This window comes from Agelaius phoeniceus, chromosome 6 (assembly GCF_051311805.1).
Source record: "Agelaius phoeniceus isolate bAgePho1 chromosome 6, bAgePho1.hap1, whole genome shotgun sequence".
In the NCBI taxonomy this organism is placed as follows: domain Eukaryota; kingdom Metazoa; phylum Chordata; class Aves; order Passeriformes; family Icteridae; genus Agelaius; species Agelaius phoeniceus.
The window spans coordinates 1,584,486-1,605,787 of NC_135270.1; the positions used below are offsets into that span (position 1 = coordinate 1,584,486).

Genomic DNA, 21,302 nt, shown 5'->3' on the forward strand with positions numbered 1-21,302 from the left:
AATATTGCTTTTTAATGTGATCAAAAAACAGCTTCATGTCATTCAGGAGAACTATTATTTTCTGTTGCTTTCAGAAGTTATAACATTCCCTTCATTTATAGTGTAAATAACAGTAAATAACAACAGATGAATGCAGTTCTTAAACACTATCACTGACAGAATTGTTTTCTTACCAAGTGTTTTAAGTCTTGAATTGATGTGCCATCTTTTTTCATTATTTCCATCTCATTATTCTCATATTTTTAGGTTATGTGGGGCTGGTAAATCAAGCAATGACTTGCTACTTGAACAGCCTTCTGCAAACACTTTTCATGACTCCTGAATTTAGAAATGCATTGTATAAGTGAGTATATAGAATCAACAACTTCTTAAATTTGTGCTGGTTCATATTGGTTGGAGACCCTTTGGAATTTCACCTGTCAAAATTTCCTTGTTTGGATACTGGAAATCATAATGAAAGTCAAGCTGAATAGATTTATAAATTATATCTGCTTAAAAGCTTCAGCTTTTAAGTGAAATATAAGTTACTTTTTGTGGCATGGACGCTTTTTAAAGAATCCTGAAAACATTAAACTGAAAGTTAAATTTGATGCTAAGTGCAGTTCATGTCTGTACAGTGAATGTCTTCAAAATGTTTGGTTTTATGTTTATACATTTGAAGAGTATCATTGCCACTTACTGCAGAAATGGAAAGAACTGCATTTGCCTTCTCCCAAGAAAGAGAGCTGCAGTTAACCTGTGACATGGCAGACCTGAAATGTAGTAAATGTTGATTTAATGCTTTTTTGAGCAATGTTTTCAAAGCAGTTTTATTTGTCAAATATCTTGTTTTCCAAATAGGTGGGAATTTGAGGAATCTGAAGAGGATCCTGAGAGGAGTATCCCCTACCAGCTACAAAGACTGTTTGTTTTACTGCAGACCAGCAAAAAACGGGCAATTGAAACAACAGATGTTACACGGAGTTTTGGATGGGACAGTAGTGAAGGTAATGTGCAGCTGTTAATCTGCTGTGGTTTGCTTCAGCTGCTGCCTGCTAGGGGCTGAACTGCTGTTCATGGGGGAAAATTTCAGAATAATTAAGAGTAATTAATAGAATTGACTTTTTCAGTGGAGACAAAATAGCCTACATGGATACTTGGTTGTGCAGTGTGTTTGATTGTTAAAGAAATGGCATCTGTGAGTTTTAGGCTGTTAAAGTAAAAAGCATTATTTTTTTGTAATTAAACTGTCATTACACATGTAAATGGTTTCTAAAAAAGTAATTCTTTATAGGAAACTTGCTTCTGTTTTGAATCACAGATGTTAGATGCCCATGTTGCATTTATGGAGTTACCCATTTTATGGTCTACTTAAATCAAGCACTGTGTGTGTCTTTTTTACACTTGTGTGGAGTAATTCTGCCCCATCACCTGTTGATTTTTCCATTAGCACATGATGATGAGAAGTGGGAAGCTGGGTTTTGGAGAATCGGTGCAAAGTGGGACAGAAATCAGAAGCAGTTTGTTTTATACCAGAGTGCATTAGCAGTTCTGTATTTTTCACATATTCTTGCTTGTGTACACAGTTCTTGTTTATGTATAAACATAGTGAGCAAGCTGGTTGCTTATTTTTCTGGCTTACATTGAGAGGCAGCTGCCTGTGGGATTGAACACTGGCCCAGTAGTGAATAGGTAGTGGTGTAGGTACACACTTGAACTTATGAGTAGCTTTTTAGGAAGCATTCTTAGGCTACACTCAATACTGGGACCAACAACATCTCCTGTTTTAACTAATAATAACTTCCATTTTTAACAGCGTGGCAGCAGCATGATGTGCAGGAGCTTTGTAGAGTCATGTTTGATGCTTTGGAGCAGAAATGGAAGCAAACGGAGCAGGTAAGCTTGGAAAAACTATCTTCATTCAGTGGTATAGTATTGTGGGCATTTGTTGGGTTTTCTAATGATTGTAAAAATCATTTACTAAATTTTAAATACCAGCTTATTGAAAATCTGTGGTAGTTTCCAGTTTTCTGGTTTCTTACGATAAGCTACTGTGATGTATGACTTTCAAGAGTGTGTTGCATCTGTTTTCCTCCCCCAGTTAAAAGTGGAATATTCTGCATTCTGGAATATTATACTCAGTCTTTATTTGAAGCACAGAAAGGGACTGTGTAACTCCTACAATTACTTCCTTGCTGTCAGTATTTATTAGGCTTTGTTGTGGCCTCTAGAAGCTCAAGCTCTCCCTTCTTAATGCAGGAGAAAGTTAGGAATACATTCCTGGCACAGGATACATTCTGATAAATGGCCACCTTCTTGCAGGCCAGCTTTGGTAAATAGGAGTAATTGGTAAATTGTCTCTGGAAACACAGGAAAGGACTGCAGGGTCAGTATGTTAACAATGTCTGCAAGATCAGGCTCTTTTTAAAATTCAGTTTGGTGCTTTTGTAGTCACTTAAGGCATGACTATTAAGGACACTGGAACTTATGTAACATCATTTGAGAAGCTTGTTTGATACATGTTTTGGGCAGGGCAAAGTCAGAATTTAGGAGATGGATGTCCTGCTGGGGAATAGTGTTTTAAGTGTGTAGCCATGCAATTAAGACTGAATTGACAAGAAGGTATTTTCTTGTAAAACCAAAGAAATAGGGTATTGGTCATTTTTTTAAGTCCCTGTTGCTGCATCTGTTTGTTTCAGGCTGATCTTATAAATCAACTGTACCAGGGCAAACTGAAGGACTATGTGAGGTGCCTAGAGTGTGGCTATGAAGGCTGGAGAATCGACACGTACCTGGATATCCCTCTGGTCATCCGGCCCTATGGCTCCAGCCAGGCGTTTGCTAGCGTGGTGTGTACTATTATGGTCCTAATAGTGCATCCATACACACATAGAATACATAATGCCCCAGTGGTAGAATTGGTTCCCTGGTAAGTATCATCCTAGATACTCCATCTTGGGGTGTTCGTCTTTGTGCAGTGAACCAGCTAGCAAGTTCTAGAAGATTTTTCTTTTTTTTTTGGCTTTTTGGTTTATTTTTTGTTTTGGTTTTTTTTTCTTTTGCCCTTCGATGAGTCCTACTGGTGCATGTATAAGGGGAGGGGAAATGCAACTTTATTGCCTTAAGGCTGCAGTAATCAGTTATTTTCTTCCTGATAAAATCTTCAGCATTTACTTGAGAGATTTTTATGAGATCACAAAGTTTTATTTGGGTTGGTTTTTTTACTGGCACATCTGCTAAATTTTCATAGCTTTATTGAAAGTGTTAGTGAAAGAACAGAACATTGACATAAAATTTTTACTTTAATTGCCATGTTGTTGCTGTGCTTTTTAAAGGTCACTTCTTAGATACCATATCCTTTAATAAGCAATTTGATGATGATTCAAAACTCTTGTTCTGCATCAATGTTTGTAGTCTCTTTTGCTCCAGCTTTACTGATGCTGGCAAGCATAACTATTGCTTAGTAAGTCTGCGGAAGTTCTTTTGTTTGAGTTTTTCCACCCTGAAAAAAAAGTATTACAAACTGTGAAATTCCACAGTGTAGTATGGATGGAGTTGTGAGAAAGAATAAGAATAAATAAAACAAGTCTTTCAGTAAAGGTTGTTTTAAACAAACACTTGTGTAATTGGCTTGTTTATTAAACATAAAGTATTTTGCCTTCTGTATTTAGTGTGCTGGCAATATTTTTAAAGCACTAATAGTCCATAATTCTTAACGGTAATTCTGTTAAGAATTGTTAGAATTAATTTAAACTATAGTATAGCTTCAAAGTACTTCATACTTTGAAACTTTAAATATCAATCTTGAGAAGTAGTAAAGGTGAGGGATATTGATCTTGTGAAAAGAATTCAAGTAAGTAACGTCCTTCGAATTTTTCTTAAGATCAAAATTTTCTGGAACTGTCCAGCTAATGGAAGCTGTCTTAATACAGATTGATATTTTATACAGATGGCTTCCCTTTTCATCTTTTAACCCTAATTTCTAGCAGTATTCCCTGAACTAAATTTGATTTGTTGTAATTTTTATTCAGTAATTAGATTTTTATGATCTATTAAAAATAATGAAAACTATTCATTTCATATAGTTTAATTCTGCATTTAACAATGCATTGTTTGTATGTCTTAAATGGAAAGGTTTTTTTCTTCAATGGACAAGTCTGTAATGCAATGCTAAAAAAAGACTTTGTCTATTTGTAAAAACAAAACTTGAATGAAAAAGTACTTAAAGTTCAGATTAGTTTTAATAGTACATGATATTTTTCCTTTCAGTCAGCATTTACTGGGTTTACTACATTGAGGAACGTAGTTTTAAGATTTTTGTTACACAAACTACATGGTTGCAACTTGTATTGATGCTTCAATTTTTGAGCTTTTTCAATTCCTATTCTGATTACATTCAGTTGATTCTCCTCCCTGCATATGTATGAACAATAGCAGATGTAATTTTTAGTTCTGTAGTCTTCAGCAGTGGGGAGATATGGAGGATACTTGCTTTTGGAGAAGGGAAAAATCGCCTGTTTCTAAATGGAATTCTCTGAAGGTAGTATCCTCCATTGATCCATAGATGATGTGATTCAGTAGGTGTAGGTAAAAGGGTCTGAGAGATCAAAAACTTCACACATGCGCTAATAGGGCTTATGGAAGGGAATGTAAAACTTTTTAGACCTTGCTAGTCAGCTCCTGAGGGAACTTGCAGCAGGCGACACAACCCAAGATAGGGGATCTAAGGAGGATACTACCTTCAAAGAACTCTAGTTAGAGGTAAGTGATTTTCCATTACTTTCCAATAAGAGAGAATGGATGGATGAGCCTTGAATAAGGTTAATCCGTAGAATGCCATTTAAAGAGCATTATCCCACTGTTTGACATTGTGTATTACCAAAGAAATGCAGATACTTGAAATGTTGCATTCATTTATATGTATATTACTTCTCAATGCATGGGAACACTGAAGAACTGGGAAGGATAATGTCATGCTTTCTTTATTTCCTACTGTGAACTAATTCTGAAATTCTTCAGTGTGGTCTTAAGGTTTGCATTTAGAATTGTTCTGATTTCCCACTCTATCCCACAACTCCATGTAGCATAGCTGCAAACTCACTAGGGCAGCTCTGGGGCATTGAGATGTTGGCAGTGTGTGACTCAAGATGGGTTCTGAACAAACACTTACGTAATCTGCAATTGTTCAAGGGTATGGTGTCCAAAAACCCCTGAATCAGGCTTTTCTCGAGGTCAGTAGAAATCCAGACATAAAAACATTTGGCTTATTTCAGGGAGGTAAACAGGAGCAACAATTCGCCTTCTGATTTCGTAGGTACTAGTGTCTTTTTGAATTTAACAACACTAGGCATAAGCTGAAATGTTTTGCAGTAAAAAAAAAATATTTTGCAGGATGAACAGTGGAGAGAAAGACGCAACTGGGAGCTAGCAGTGATGCTGAAATTATGATACTAAAACAGTGAGAGTTGATTTGCAATACCAGAAAACTAGTAATGATCCAAGTAATTCTGGATGTGTGGATGTGTAGCCAATGCAGTTGTGTTTTGTTAAGTATTGTTAGTTTTCAAGATCTTTTGTACCATAGCTTTTCTTTTGAGAATGTAAGTATGTGTACAAGTAGTCCTTCTTAGGGCAGAAATTACTTTGAACTTGATGTGAACTTACTTTGTGGTGTCTTTGCCAAGCTGTTGAAGGCAGAGTATGGATGATGTGATAATTCCTTTTTTGTTTTTAAGGCTAGATCAGTAACAAGGAGGTCTTGTATTTTTCATTGAACATACTCTTTGAGCACAGGAAAACTGATGAACTCTGAAAACCTGAGATGGCAGTTAGTTTCTAGCTTTTTCCAACAGCAGTTTTGCCTAAATGCCATTTGTTGTGTAAGGCTTCATAAAGGTCCTACTGCTCCTATTCACAGGTTTTACAAATTAACACATTGATGAAGACTTGCAGTATGGCACTTGTCAAACTACTGACTAGATCATAACGCATTTTCATGGAGGGGAAAGTTCTCTGCAGTGCCTCTCTTAAGCCAGACAATAATTAGGTTGAATTGTTACAGCATTTTAGTGTGCTAAGTGATAGAAATCTCAGAATATTAAAAACTGGATACACTCAGAACTTGGCTGGACAAGACTGAGCAATATGCCTAAAGTTTGACCTGATTTGAGCAAGGGATTAGGATCAGATGATCTCCAGAAATTTCTTTCAGCCTGTACTGTTCTTTTGATTCTTTGAACTAGAAAGAAGTTTAGATAGCTTTTGTCACCCTAATCTGTAGCTTGATCACTTAAGCTTCCCTTTGAAGTGTGTGTGTAGGGGATTTTGGAAATGCTCAGTGACTCCAAAGGTAGATAAGAGCTGCCACGTTGAAGGTGACTCCTGAGGTAACACTGGCTTCTGGTGGCACCGCAGGGCAGGGCATGTGTGCTGTGAAAGGCTGTGCAGCTTGGCAGCTCTGCCCCTGGTGTTGCTGAGTAACCTGTCAGAGCAGAGGGCAGTGAACTACACTAGAGTAGGAAGTGTATCAAGAAACCTCCTAAGCAGCAGAAGTAACCTTGGTGTAAAGATTATGTAAGAGGGAAGAGAGTCAGCCTGGAGAGCAGCAGTGGTGATTATCCAAGGATTGAAAAATACATGGCTATATATATATAGCTCAAAACTAATGGAGGTCCCAGGAGCTTCAATCAGGCCTTTCACAGCACAGCTCACTATGAGTGCTAAGCACTGAAACCTCAAGAGTGATGTAATAATGCTTCATTGCCTTCTCAGGGGTCTAAAGCATCATCACTTCTTGCCTTATGTAAAAATTTGTAGGGTGTTTCCTTGTTAAATTGCACATCACATGAGTCTACATAAGCATTACACAATAATTTATGTCCCATCCTCCATATATTCCCATTTGTATTCATGTTGATACATAAGCTGCAACTTTTTTCTTACACTTGAAATATATTTTTCTTGCCTTAACTGGCATTTGGCTCACAAGACAATTCTGTCACTGATTATGATGTCATCATGTGATGTTTTCTGATTCATGTTTTCTGTGTTGGCCATTAACTTTTTTGCTTTTCCTGAAATAGTTGTGCATAATAATCAAAATACAGCAATTCATTTCTTCTGCTTTCTTTTTAAGCAGGTTCTAACTTGTTTAGTCTTTTCTCTTACATTTTAAAGTGAGATTCCTCACAATTCAGTACATAATCTTACTAAATACTAGCTGTCTGTGGCCCTGGAGTAAAAAGCAACTCAGCTTCTGTAGCATTTAGGAAGTAAAGACATAGACAGCAGTTCAATTCAGACTCTAAAATGTTTTCATATGTCTGGAGAGTCTCTGCCCAAGAGCTGTGATTTCAGGCTGTTCAAAAGCCTTTCTGGCTGGCTCAAAAAATGGGAAACTGAGATGACTGCCTTCACTGTACAGTTGTTTTATGGAGTTTGGTAGGTCCTTCATTTGTGAAGAGTAGTCACCTGGAATAGAGTCCATTTTTTAAAAGTCCTTTCTCCTAGAATAGCAGCAGAGCTTTTGGAAAATACTTGCTTTGTTGTTCTTGCTGATTGCCTCCATTCTTTGAAAGAAAGAAGGGAGGAGAGAAGAACTGAGGGCTTTTGTGAGGAACTTGGCATATCCTTGATTGGTTCCCAAAGTGGGATTTGCCAAACAACACGATTTAGATACCAGTCGTAGGTTCTGTGCCAGCCATGTGATGACTGCTGAGTTTACTCTGCCCAGTTAAGCCCCTTCTTACTTACTCAAAACTTCAGGGGAACAGCCACAGATGATGATTTTAAAAATGATGTTGCAAATTGTATTTGCTTTCACCTCCATGGCTGAAGAGAGAACTTCTGCCTTCCACTTGGAGTTCAGAAACACGGAGCCTATTGGCTTGCAAGCTGACTGGGCTATAGGTTTTAACTTTGAACATCTCTGGGTAAAATTCTTCAGTGAACCCATCTCAGTACTCCTAGTAAATTCTGTTTGAACAAGTTGGTTCTCAAGTATTTACACCTTAATGTGCAGTGTCATTGCTGCAAATGGTGTCAATTTGGTTGTATTTTGAATATTGATTACTGTAGTGAGGAGCAAAATAGAAATCATTGAAGTCCTGGGTGTAAGCATTAGTGACAGAACTTGTGGGGTTTTTTGAACTACCCCAAACTAGGCAGCTGTCAGAAGACAAAATTCCAGTTACTGCTTAGTTGCCTCATAAGGTTTAGCTAGGAAACTACTTCTGTCTTTATAGGAGATGACCTTATCTGATTCTCACTTCTTTGGGAGCAAAACTCAGATACTCTTCCCTCTGTCCTTTCCCCAGCTTTCACTTAAAAATAGGATCTTCAAGTGTAGTTTCCTGACCCTTGGTAGAACCAGGACTAAGGCTATCTTTATGCAGGGCACTGAGAAACTGAGTAACATTTTTTTCTGCTGCTTCCTCTTTCCCCCTCTAAATACTGAATTGGCTTTTTTGAGAAAAACTCCTTTAGAAATGCAGAAGAATCAACTCAAAATTCTGGGAGAACAAGGGCAAGGCAGGGTTTAAAAATAAGCTTGTTTTCACAGCAGATGACTTTACAGACACGACTAAATGTGATGTGCAAGGTAACAGGAGTAAATGTAACTATTGAACCAAAGACAGTTGGGATTCATCAAATACTGAACGAGATACAATTAACAGTACTGTGGTTTTGCTGGGTAGAAATGTTGATTTCTGGTCACGTTTACCTAAATGTTGTGTCTGTACCAAAGTTTGTCAATCAAATTTTGGTGGTAGATTTAAATGAATTATTTGTATGTGTTTGCAGTCTCATTGTAAATTTATACCTGCATAGTAAACACTCTTTAAAAATGGGGTAACGTGTTTTTATTCTTAGGAAGAAGCACTGCATGCTTTCATTCAGCCTGAGATCCTTGATGGCCCAAATCAGTACTTTTGTGAGCGATGTAAGAAGAAATGTGATGCAAGAAAGGTAAAGACTAGTCAAATGATTTGCACAAATTACTTCTAATAAATACCAATCCTGATAACAGGGACATAACCTTGTCCTTGTTTCACTTAGGGCCTGCGGTTCTTGCACTTTCCATACCTGCTGACATTACAGCTGAAGAGATTTGACTTTGATTATACCACAATGCACAGAATTAAACTCAATGATCGCATGACTTTTCCAGAGGAGCTGGACATGAGTGTCTTTATTGATGTTGAAGATGAGGTAAGGTATTTGGTTTCAGAGAAAAGCCTTTAACTTCCTTCAAGTTTCTCATTCAGAAAATCAAAATTCTAGTCTTATAAACCCATTTTAAAAATATTATTCATCTACATATAATGATCTTTAGCCATGCTAGTGCTATGATTTGAAGATTTTAAGTCTGTCCATATGGATTTTTCTTTTTAATATTGCAAACAAACCTGTTCTCTGTAGTTGAGGTTCCTGCTTCCATAAGGAAGCTCTTTCAGATTTCTTACATCTTCAGTCGACAGATTTAAAGACATGAGTCTCAGGGCTTCTATATATACTGCAATTCCAGAAGGGAAGATTTATCTGAAACTTGTGTCTGAATTGTGTTGGTCAGAAGAGGTGATGTAAAGTTTCAAAACTTTGAATATTGAAGTTAGTCCAGAAATCATTAATAATTAATTTCTTCCCTCTGAATCATCATGTAGTTAGTGTATACTGTAAAAATAAGATTTTAAAAATTTTATTTTTTCCCATCAGTCTTCTGGCTTTTTACTTTTTGGGTTTTACCAAAATTCATGTTGTGCACTTACATTCACCAAGAAGTATTTCCTGTGTGTTTTGCATTGAAGACCAAAGTAATTTCTCTAATTTCATCCCTGAAAACATTTGTTGGCTTGCACTGGTATAAGAGGAGTACTGCCTGGATGTGCACATGGAGAGGCTTTTCTGGCTCTCTACAAACCCTTGTCTTAGGAAGGATCCCATGTAGACAATTTGATACCTCTCAGAGTGAGTGGGATAAGTAACAGTGAAGATTGATCTGGGAGAACAGAACTCAGATAAAATTAAGGACTGTCAGAAAATCAAAACAATATCCAGAGGCAGGAAGATCAGGTAAGAGATGAGTATACTGAGTGAGCTGCATTCACAGTGTTGGTGACACCATGCTGTTAAGCTAGCAGAACACTAAGCAGTCTTACTGTAATACTGTGGCTTGGTCCAGTGAGTTGAAATGGAAAAAAAAGTCTTTGGTTGTGACTGAAAATATTTTCAGTCAGTTCTGATTAACAGGGCCACATTACAACAGATTGTTTTTTGGTATCAGACTTCCAGGTACTGAATTGGGATAGCTAGTGAATGGAATAGGCTAGTAACAAATACAACTTTGGCAAGTCTGAAAACTCCTAATTACTGTTCAGTTGCACACAAACCCCAGGAATACTGAAAGAGGTGGACTGAAGACACCAACAGAAACAAGTCTGTTCTTGGTGCTGAATTACAGAGGTCTCTAGTTTTTGAGGAATTTGATTGCTTCATAGAGTGGATTTTTTCATTTCACAAACACTGTTATTTCCTGTTCCATGTAACTTTTAATGTTGTATAATGTTAGTGTGTGTCTTATTTTTAAGAAGTCTCCTCAGACTGAGAGTTGCACCGATAGTGGAGCTGAAAATGAAGGCAGTTGTCACAGTGATCAGATGAGCAATGATTTTTCTAATGATGATGGAGTTGATGAAGGAATCTGCCTTGAAAGCAATAGTGCAGCAGAGAGGATCTCTAAAGCTGGCAGTGAGAAGGTAAGGTAACACTGGCTGTTGGAGGGATGGGCAGGAGGCTGGGAGGGGGGACACAGCAGCACAGGCTGACCTGCCTTCACCACCAGGATATTCCATGCCAGGTTCCCTCTGGGCACCATCATGCTCTGCAGGAAACTGGGGGCTCTCCAAGGTTGCTGTTGTTCAGAGTCTGGCTGGGCATTGGTCTGCTGGGGGGAAGGGGGTGGGGGTATGCTGAGTAATGCCTTTGCATCACTGCACTATTAATTTTTTGTATGTTTCCTTTATCTATTAAACTGTCATTATCTCCAACCACAAGTGTTCCCAGTTTTGCTCTTCTGATTTTCTCCACCATCCCACTTGAGAGGAGTAGTGACTGACTGGCTGGAGGGATGCTTTGTTCTTGGCTAGGGTCTACCCACCACAAACGTAAATGATAAAAATATAATTGATTCTGACATTGAAGGTGAGGTGAGAGGTTGGAAGCGTGTGAGTTTATTTGAATTTTCAAAAATTGACATTACAACAAAGGAAAAAATTCAACTGATTTGGAGGTCACCTGAGATACATAAGAGTCTGCCCAGCTTGTCAGACTCAGAATTTCCAATAACTTGTTTTACCCTTAAACTGAAGACCTGTTTTGCCTTGTGAGCAGTGGTTTTACTTGTGGCCAGCTGCAAAAGCATCTTGCAGAATAGTAGAAGAAGGTTGGGAAGTTTTGATCAATTGTATAGATGAAGCCAAGGGTCTAAATGTTAAATATTCCTTCAGTCATCTTAATATAAAGGAATTGAATAGCAAGTCAGTGCAGGATAGCTGCAATCCTGCTGTGGGACATCAGGGTTGGTAGAGATTGCTGATGACCTTGTTGAGTTTTCATGGAAAATGTTGAACTTTATGGTAATGTCTACAATATGTACTTAATGTATTGTTGTTCAGTGAACTCATCTGAAGTTAGGCCACTAGCTTTCATTCAGTCTTGGTAGAAGGCTGTTTGGCTTCATCTGGTACTTTTGTAAAGTAACAGTTTTAAAGGCTGACTTGCATGTTAATCTTCCCATCTGGCCCTGTTTGTATTTACCTTGAACCATTTGACAGGGTGGTTTTGGTATGTGTTCTGAATACTGTCAGTCTTAGTTGGAAATGTTGAAAAAATTAATTCTAGTCACTTGACTGGAACAAGACCAGAATATTTGATGTGTCTGTAATGCAAGTGGGATGTCCAAGTATTGGCCAGTTGTTTCATACCACTTGTTCTCAAGGCAAACAAGCTGCCAAGCCAAGCTTTTTGGTTTGGATATCTTAATAATGGATGTGGGATATGCTGAGAACATACAGTGTTTCTTCTACATAGTCGAAAAATATCCTTGTAACACTTGTGAATCAGTGTGGTTCAGTTTTATTTTTTAATTTATATGCAGCACTGAAGGCATGTGCTCAGTGCCCTCTATTTCTATCCATTTATCTATGGAAAAAAAAAAAGGGTGTATAACATCAAGTGTGGAGAGGGGTGCTAGCAAACAGACCTAAGCTTTGTAGCTACAAACTGCTGAGTAAAGTTTAGCATAGCAGAGCTCTGGTTTTGTTCAGTGCCTATTGCATTAATTAATTTCTATTACACAAATCCACTCTTTGCATCCAGCTATTTACGTACCTGGGTTTGTGTCCTTATTTTAAAATCTTTTTAAATTGCCATTTGCTTAGCTTTTCTTCACTGGGTATGTTTCACACCTCTTTCTTCTCTCCACAGAGTTCTTTGCTGTATGAGCTCTTTTCTGTCATGGTTCATTCTGGAAGTGCTGCTGGTGGCCATTATTATGCCTGTATAAAATCTTTTAGTGATGATCAGTGGTACAGCTTTAATGATCAGCATGTTAGCAAGGTAAAAATAGTAATTTTTGTTATGTTTTCCACTCATAAATGGACCAATAAGTTTCTGTTTTGTGGTTTTCCTCTTAGCTGCCCATAAAACCAGTTTCATTATGCATATTTCCAGTATTTCCTTGATTTCATCATCTCCTCCTAATGTCCTGCCATATGCATATGTTTCACTCATCAGCTTAACTGATTTCTAGGGGTTTGGAGAGTTGTTATTTATGTATCTATGTATTTTAACATGTGGTGGGGAAAGGAGTGTTTCTCCTTGGCAGTAATGGTGGGATGGTTCCTAAAGAAGCCTTCATTCATGTACAGACCAGGCTGTATTTCAAATTTTGTCTTCTGTACATTTGAAGAGCATTTCTTGCTTAGAGAAGTGTTTGTAGGTCTGTTACAGTCCAGACTGTGCTTTTAAACCTGTCCAGCTGATGGAGGTGTTCCAGCTGTCATCCATAGGTACTATTGCAATCAGGAAACCTGGGTCTCTTTCTCTAAGAAGTTCCCACTTTAAAAACTAAAAGAGTATGTTTGCATTCATTGTAAAATGGAGAGCCACATCACTTTGAAATTGTTTTTGGAAATCAGCAAATGAGCAAAAATATGTTTATAATTGGAATTATTAATATAGTGTGTTGTATAATGCCATGTTTCCTTGTGAGAATAAATGCATCTCGATGAGTGCAAGTTCCTCAAATAATCATTACATTGATTTTCTGTTAGATAACTCAGGAAGATATTAAGAAAACCTATGGAGGATCTTCTGGAAGCAGAGGATATTATTCCAGTGCTTTTGCTAGGTTAGTATTACTGTAATGATACTTTTCTTTCTGGTAGTGATTTAGTGTAATGATATGAATGGCCAAGGTGCATATACCTCACATGTTACATAAAAATTAGTAGCAGATGCTGCAGGTAGTTGTAAGAACTACCCTGACTGCTGTTTCAGATCATTAAAATAATGTGATGTTTATTTTTTAAAATCATTCTTGGTTAGTGTATAACTTAGATATGATATGACAGCTCCTTACTGAAAGATAAAGAAACCAGAGCAGCTTCTGAAGCCAATATTGTCTCCTGAGTGATAAATTCACCTGCCTCTTCTCTTCCCCCAGCTCCACAAATGCTTACATGCTGATATACAGACTGAAAGATCCATCAAGAAATGCAAGTAAGTTCAACAGCTGTATTTGCAAAAGTTGTTTTTTGGTTTTTTTTAACTTAAGTGTTGCATGCTGTGGTTTTGTTTGTTGTTATAAAACGATATCATAAAGTACACTAACCTGCATGAAGTGCAGAATTTATTTTATCATAATATAGATGACACCTTGAGACTTTTATTTTCAACTAATTCACTTTCTGGAAGAGTATTTGCATTTACTGTAAAAATGGATTAAGTGCAGTCATCAGCTTTAGTGTATTTCTTTACTACAGAAAAGCTTCACTGGTACCAGAATCTTTTGCTACTATTGCTTTCTTGTGTTGCTGATAACATGAGCAAGGGGAATAAAAGGCTGACTTCAGTTTAATTTAAATAATAAAAAAGAGAACAGGGCATGGTGTAGTGGGAAATTTATGTGGAAAAAGAGTGGGGTGAAAAGGCAAGAAAGATAACTCAAATATATCTGTAATGCCTAAAGGTGGAAATGTAATGCTTGCTATGGAAAAACTGTATTTTTAAAAAACGATTGCTTTGTTTTTACTGGCAGAGTTTCTTGAGGCACATGAATATCCAGAGCACATTAAACAATTGGTACAGAAAGAGAGAGAATTAGAAGAACAAGAGAAGAGGCAACGTGAAATTGAACGCAACACATGCAAGGTTAGAATTTCTGCTGGACTGATAGCAATACATTGCTAGTGGGAAATGTTTCTACAGTAAACAGTGAATTTTTTACTACAATACAAGGGCTCCTTTGTGATAAATGTTTGCACTAACAATTCTTTTAAATGAATTGCACACCTGTTGGAAAGCTGTACATAGTGCAGGCATCCATTAGAGGTATTCACCAGACATTTCTGTTGAATTAATGTATTGCATGTGGATTTGAATTGGTATTAAAACCAAAACAACTTAGCACTTATTTTAAGCAAAATTACTTCCAAAGAATGTGTAATGCTGCACATTGTGTTTTGTACGTTAAATCTTTTCATATTGTGACCCTTGACTTCGTGCAGTGGTGTTTCTTAAACAAATTCTAAATAGTTGCTTGGCAGAAAGAGCAGAACTTTTTCAAACCCTAGATTTAATGGCAAAGAAAATTGGATCTCAGTGCCTTACAAGCATGGCAGTCAGCTGCTCTATCTATGAATTAAGTGATTGTTTATAAGGAAGTTCTCTCATTGCAAAATGTGTAACTCTCTATGTGGAAAAGGAATTTCACATTCATTGTTCACATGTGCATTTGGCTTTGGAGCGTTTGCTCACTGCCTGTGGCTACAAGATGTTCTGGTTATAGCAGCTGTACCCTAGCTGGGAGAAAGATTCAGGTGCACACCAATACCTCATGTGCCTTTGACATACTCTGTCTGCAGGTGAAAGGAAACCACCCCACAGCTGAAGCAGAGCTAAAGGTGTATTTCATATTAGATTGCCTGGATATGGTGTTTTCGACTTCATTGGAAAGACATTTGAAATGCCCTCATGATAATTTTTCTTCCTTTTGTATTTCATAGATTAAATTATTCTGCATGCATCCTACAAAGCAAATAATGATGGAGAACAAATTGGAAGTTCATAAGGACAGAACGCTGAAGGAAGCTGTGGAAATAGCTTACAAGGTATGCCATGTGTAACAGGATAGTTAAATTGTTTGTATTGATTTCTGCTTTGTGTCTTCAGATTTTTAATTTGTAATACTGTGGGAGTGTTTGAGAGGGCTTGGCTGTGGGGATTTTTTGAGGGGTTGGTTTTGGAGGCTGCTTCTTGGGAAGTTCTGTATGATGGGTTTTTTTGTTGTGTTTTTTTTTAAAGGTGTTCTAGTTTGCCATTATTGACTTAAGTTTTCTGCCAGTAGCCATCACCTGATTGCTGATTGGAGTGATGCAGCCTGCCCTTGTAAAAGGCAGTATGATCTGGCATACCCTTATTTTAAAATCAGACAGTGAGAGTTGCTGTAAACTCACTATGGCCTCAGCAAATTGAAAGAATTCTGAACACTTTTATTGGCATTGCAGTAAAAACTTTGCATTAGATACATAATAACAGAGTTTTTGAGAATCTTCCTGGGTAGCTAATTTCAGTAACAGGAGTGAACACCAAGGCCTGTTGATCTCTGCCTTCCTCAAACAGGTGGGAGCTGAAGACATCAATTTTTGCTCACCTACTTGTACTCTTTGCTTCTTGCTGTGTATGTTTTTGACTAGGAGAGCACCAGCAAGGCACTTACATATTTGGGATGTGCTAACATCATCTTGAGATGTACAATTAGTGCATGTGACTCCCTCTGGCCTCTAAGATGCCATCTGGTAGAAGTGATAGGCAGTGTATTCCTCTGAAAATACTTCTGGGAAATGGCTTCAAGTGCCTCTCTACATACTTTTCAAAATTCCCTCTTTTCTGCATTTTCATGCAGGCTTCTATTTGAATTTGGAAACACGTATATATATTGCATGTATATATGCATATATAACATGTATCTATATTGCAAAATATCTGTGATGTGTTTTCTAAAACCAGAGTGGCTGTTGTGAACTCAAGGGGTTCCTGGATGTGTGCACAGTGAGGTGTCTCTAGCTTGCAGGTTCAGAACTGAACTCCCAGCTGAGCTGTTACTGATGTTTGGGGGTTCTGTGTGTGCCCGTTGCAGCTGATGGATTTAGAAGAGGCTGTTCCCCTGAGCTGCTGCCGCCTTGTCAAATACGATGAGTTCCATGACTACCTGGAGCGCTCGTACGAAGGAGAGGAGGATACCCCAATGGGTTTGTTGCTTGGAGGGGTCAAGTCAACCTACATGTTTGACTTACTGTTGGAAACAAGAAGGCCTGACCAAGTTTTCCAGTGCTATAAACCTGGTGGTAAGATATATAATTACAATATATGCTTCTAGTCTATCCTTATCTGTATTGTGTGATGGCACAAGCACAGAGCTGTAAAACAGCTTCAGTATAAGGTGTTGCAAGAAAAAACCCTAGATTTTACAGTCAATATTCAGAACTACATAATGTGCTGTGCTGCTGACTTTGCTTCTAGTTGAAGCAGGTCTAAAGTATACTAAAATTTTTCAAACTGGAAGGTTTTTTCTTTTTTGGCATTAAATTTGATCAAAAAACGTAATTCTGAAATTGGACTGCTTTTTGAGTTCTTACTGTTTGTATTTAATGCAGCCCTTAATTATTACCTCAGACAAGCATACATGTGTTTTCTTTGTTGAATTTTCTCTGTGTATACATGTGACTTTGTTGTCTTTTTTCTCCTTCCCGCAGAGGTCATGGTAAAGGTTCACGTAGTCGACCTGAAGACTGAATCTGTTGCTCCTCCAATAAGTGTGCGAGCTTATTTGAATCAAACGGTGTCAGAGTTTAAACAGCTAATTTCAAAGGTAATTTACAGTCCTTATGGACTTTTGTTACAGAGTTTTCATTTGTTGTGACTGTGAAGTGTGTCATAATTTCCATACCTCAGATGAGAGCCTGCACCTTTTGCAGATCATGCTGCGAGTCCTGTCCAGCAGGGTTCAGTTAGGTGCTACAGCTGAGTTTGTCCACCTGCTCACTCCTGCTGAAAGCAGCAGGCTGCTCCTTGCTTCCATGCAGAGTTAGTACCTTTAACAACCTCACTGAGAGTCCAAGTGTAACTTCCCCCCAGCTTCAGTATTCGACACCTAACATCCAAAGCTGTCCACGTCCTTCATAGAATCCTTTTCTTCCCAGTAGCCCCGTGTTACCAAGATGCAAATTGATTTTTACATGGTTTGAAACTAAGGGACATTACTGCTTCCATTGCATTGGAAGACAGAGATTGCATCTGCACATTTCTGTGTAAAATAATTCAGTAGTTGGTGTAAGTTCATAATATTTGTTATAAAATATGATACCAGGAATTTGAGTTCAGTCTAAGAATTACATGAATACTATGCAAAACCTGTTGTTCAAGAATATTTTTAATTTTCAGTTGGTTCATACGTTAAAGATAAGACCATTGTCATAAATGATTTTCCAGTTCTCTGCAAAGCCAGGCCATTTAATGCTTCTGACCCTTTGGGAAAACTGACACTTGCTACATATTAAAGGGTGGAGGAAAGGCACTGTGACTGAACAGATTTGGGAGGTTCCCCCTGGTGTTGTCTTTTGCAATTTCAAAGTTGATGAACAAACCTGCTCCTTTCCCAGTGAATAATCCCAGAAATGAAGCAGCTTTTTCAGTTTTGAAGGTGTGTGTGATGCCCATGTTCTCTCCCTGTCCATGTCCTGGTTTAGGCCACACACCTGCCTGCTGAAACCATGCGGGTGGTGCTGGAGCGCTGCTACAATGACCTGCGGCTGCTGAACGTCTCCAGCAAAACACTGAAAGCTGAAGGCTTCTTTAGAAGCAACAAGGTACATGCTCTGGCTTTTGATTTGTTCATTCCTTGTGTTTGTGGTTACCTGTTGTGTTACAAAAGGCATGGACGTACACACGGAATTGATAATGGATAACTGGATGTTGCTCTGTAGTGTGTGCGTTTCTGTGCCTGGTACAGTGGTGCTGGTGAATACTCTAGGCTGTGTATGAAACCAAGTGTACATAGGAGAGGGTGGACTGAGAATCAGACAAGTGGCTGTTCCTCTGGGTCAGATGATGCTGAGCTTAACAGCCTTGTGAAGAAGACTGTTAAAAGTCAAGCATTCTTAGGGAGCAAAGATTGATACATTGCTATGAAATCTGCTGTTGGATGTGTTTGCTAAAAACACCTGCACAACTGTACCTGCTCTTAGTATTACTAAACTTATTAAAAAACAAATATCAAAACTAAAAGCAAGCTTTTGGTGGGTTTCTATCTTAAATTCATTAGTTTTCACTGTGAAGATTGCCCCTGGACAATTTACATTATTTTTTAAAAAAATACTTTTAATAAATATTTCCAGTAATAATAGTATAATGCATTCAGAAGGGTAACTTAGCACTCAAATAACTTTAACATTTTAAATGCATACATTCCCCTTTTTTACTGCAGTAGAAATAGCCCATCTTTTATCACATTTTGCACATCCTCTGTCTCTGATGTTGAAGCTCAATGTTAAATCATCTTGATGAAGAAAGATGAAGGAAGGCTTTGATGGCTCACAGCTGAGCAGAACAGTGGCACTGAGTTGCTGTTCAGTTACTTAGAGGCCTTTCTCAATTGATGTTCTACAACATGGAGCCCTTTGACAAAGGGAAGAGAGACATTTAATTTGCACTATTGTTGAACATGTCTACATTTAAAACTTCTTATGACACTGTACTAGAAATAAAGACACAGTCTGCTGCAGTGGTGGTTCTCATTGCTGCCATAACATGCTGTGCACAGGTGAAGGGTGCACGTGGAGTGATCCATGAATCCACTTCTGGAGGTGTTTCCTGCAGCTCGTCACTCTGCTTACAGTTCACTCCAGTCTTAAACATGGCTATGAAACCAAGGAGAAGTGAAATCATTATTATACTGCAGACTCCTTGGTCTGTCATTTTCTAATTGTGTATTTTAACGTTTTGATGAAAGGTGATGTTTCATTGATGGCATTATTTCTAATGTGTGCTCAACCCCGTGTTTGCTGTTGCTGCATTTCTTTAGAATAACACTGCATGGTACACCACTTCTTTCCTGTTCAGGTGTTCATTGAAAGCTCAGAGTCCTTGGATCGCCATGTGACGTACACAGACTCTCAGCTGTGGAAGCTTCTGGATCGCCATGCAAACACCATCAGACTGTACGTTTCATTGCCAGAGCAAGCTCCTGGCTCTCAGCTCCGGCGGGCCCTTTATCAGAAGTCTGCTGGGGCTGCAGGCAACTTGGAGGAACCTTGTGAAAGAGTAAAAGGACCTGTAGGTAATATGAAATCTGTAGAGGCAATTTTGGAGGAAAGCACTGAAAAACTGAAAAGCTTGTCCCTGCAGCAACAGCAGCAGCAGGAGGGAGATAATGGAGACAGCAGCAAAAGCACAGAAGCCAGTGATTTTGAAAACATTGAGTCACCTTTAAATGAAATAGACTCTTCAGCATCAGCAGAAAACAGAGAACTTGACAACCAAATTCAGATTTCTGACGCAGAGAATCTGCAGTCCGAGGAACGGTCGGACTCGGATGTCAATAACGACAGGAGTACGAGTTCAGTGGACAGTGACATCCTCAGCTCCAGCCACAGCAGTGACACTCTGTGCAACGTGGACAATGCCCCCCTGCCCCTGGCTAACGGGCTGGATTCCCACAGCATCACCAGCAGCAGGCGATCAAAGGCCCATCAGGGCAAGAAGGAGACCTGGGACACAGCAGAGGAGGATTCTGGAACAGACAGTGAATATGATGAAAGCGGCAAGAGCAGAGGAGAAGCACAGTATATGTACTTTAAATCAGAACCCTACACTGCAGAGGAGGGTTCAGGAGAAGGGCAAAAATGTATGTATTCTTTTTTAAGTGTCTTAAAATTCTGTGGGTTTTACTACTTAATTCATATGCTGTGTTAAAGAAGTCTAATGGCAGTATTGAAAAACTTGATTATAATGTCAAATTAAAGCTAATTGAAGCGCAGACAGGATGTGATGTTCAGCAAAAATCTATTTTGATCTTATAATAAGTGATTACATATTTGAAAAGTGTCTTGCTCTTTTGTTTCTAAAATGAACCTCTGCTTAAGTGTGTTGATGGTGTTCCTGAAGAGCAAGCTGAGTTGTCTTCTAGTGAAAGGATCTTAGTTGCATCTGCTGCTGCTGATTCACGTGTTTCAGAATGCACTTATTTAATGTGGTTAAAACAGCATATTTCTGTTACCATTTAGACTAACAAACCTGAAAAGCCTTAGTCATTTGACTGTAAAGAAAATTCAAATATACTCGATATTGATGATTTAATTCACTAACTGAAATACAGTGGGTACAGTGAGGCACATGGCTGACATGAAAGTGTCCAAACAAGTTCAGTATAACAGCCTAAGTGGTATATAATTGCCATAAAAAATAATTAATTTCAACAACACTCTCTACCTGCATTTGCTTTATAACTAACAGAATAATAATAAAAGAATAATAGGATGTAAGATTAATATTTTCAAAGGCAAAGGCTTTCGTCTCAATCCGGAAATCTCATGGTAATAATAATAGATAAAGAAGAGTTTCTCACAGAGAAACTGATTTGCATCTACTAAAGCTTTGATAAAATGACTCCTTTAGCGTAGAATGGTCTTTCTTTAGGGCTAATTCTGAACTGCTTTCATTTTTCCCTGTTTTGTTTTGGTTGGTCTAGTTGGATTCAGGAGCTACTTGTTTGCAGTAATTTTGATGTTATCATAGTACACATAAACGATTATCCTGAAGGGAAAGCTTTCTTTTATTTTTAGTATAATTCAAATAATTTATTTGTTCACTTCAATATTCTGAATATTTTATTCTGAATATTGAAATTCAGATAATAAAATTAATTAATTAATTAATATATAAATAAATAAAATATAATAAATTCTGAATCATTTATTCTAGAGTGTTGTGAAGTTACATAATGATGATATAGTTTGTAGTGTAGTACAAATTGCATGTATTAAGAA

The 21,302-nt window shown here is 38.0% G+C and overlaps 1 protein-coding gene across 3 annotated transcripts in view; it reads left to right on the top strand.

Moving 5' to 3' along the window:
• USP47 (ubiquitin specific peptidase 47) overlaps nt 1–21,302 on the top strand; it is a 51,096-nt gene that overhangs the window by 21,298 nt on the left and 8,496 nt on the right. For 2 of the 3 annotated variants that reach the window (XM_054633993.2, XM_054633994.2), the window contains exons 5-20: nt 247–343; nt 841–986; nt 1,796–1,875; nt 2,679–2,828; nt 8,851–8,946; nt 9,037–9,189; nt 10,566–10,733; nt 12,463–12,594; nt 13,311–13,387; nt 13,703–13,758; nt 14,297–14,409; nt 15,264–15,368; nt 16,397–16,604; nt 17,013–17,128; nt 18,006–18,125; nt 19,378–20,161. In XM_054633993.2, the coding sequence (XP_054489968.2) occupies nt 247–343; nt 841–986; nt 1,796–1,875; nt 2,679–2,828; nt 8,851–8,946; nt 9,037–9,189; nt 10,566–10,733; nt 12,463–12,594; nt 13,311–13,387; nt 13,703–13,758; nt 14,297–14,409; nt 15,264–15,368; nt 16,397–16,604; nt 17,013–17,128; nt 18,006–18,125; nt 19,378–20,161 (2,601 nt within the window). The remainder of the gene's footprint in view (nt 1–246; nt 344–840; nt 987–1,795; nt 1,876–2,678; nt 2,829–8,850; nt 8,947–9,036; nt 9,190–10,565; nt 10,734–12,462; nt 12,595–13,310; nt 13,388–13,702; nt 13,759–14,296; nt 14,410–15,263; nt 15,369–16,396; nt 16,605–17,012; nt 17,129–18,005; nt 18,126–19,377; nt 20,162–21,302) is intronic. The other variant, XM_054633995.2, reaches the window with a different exon arrangement.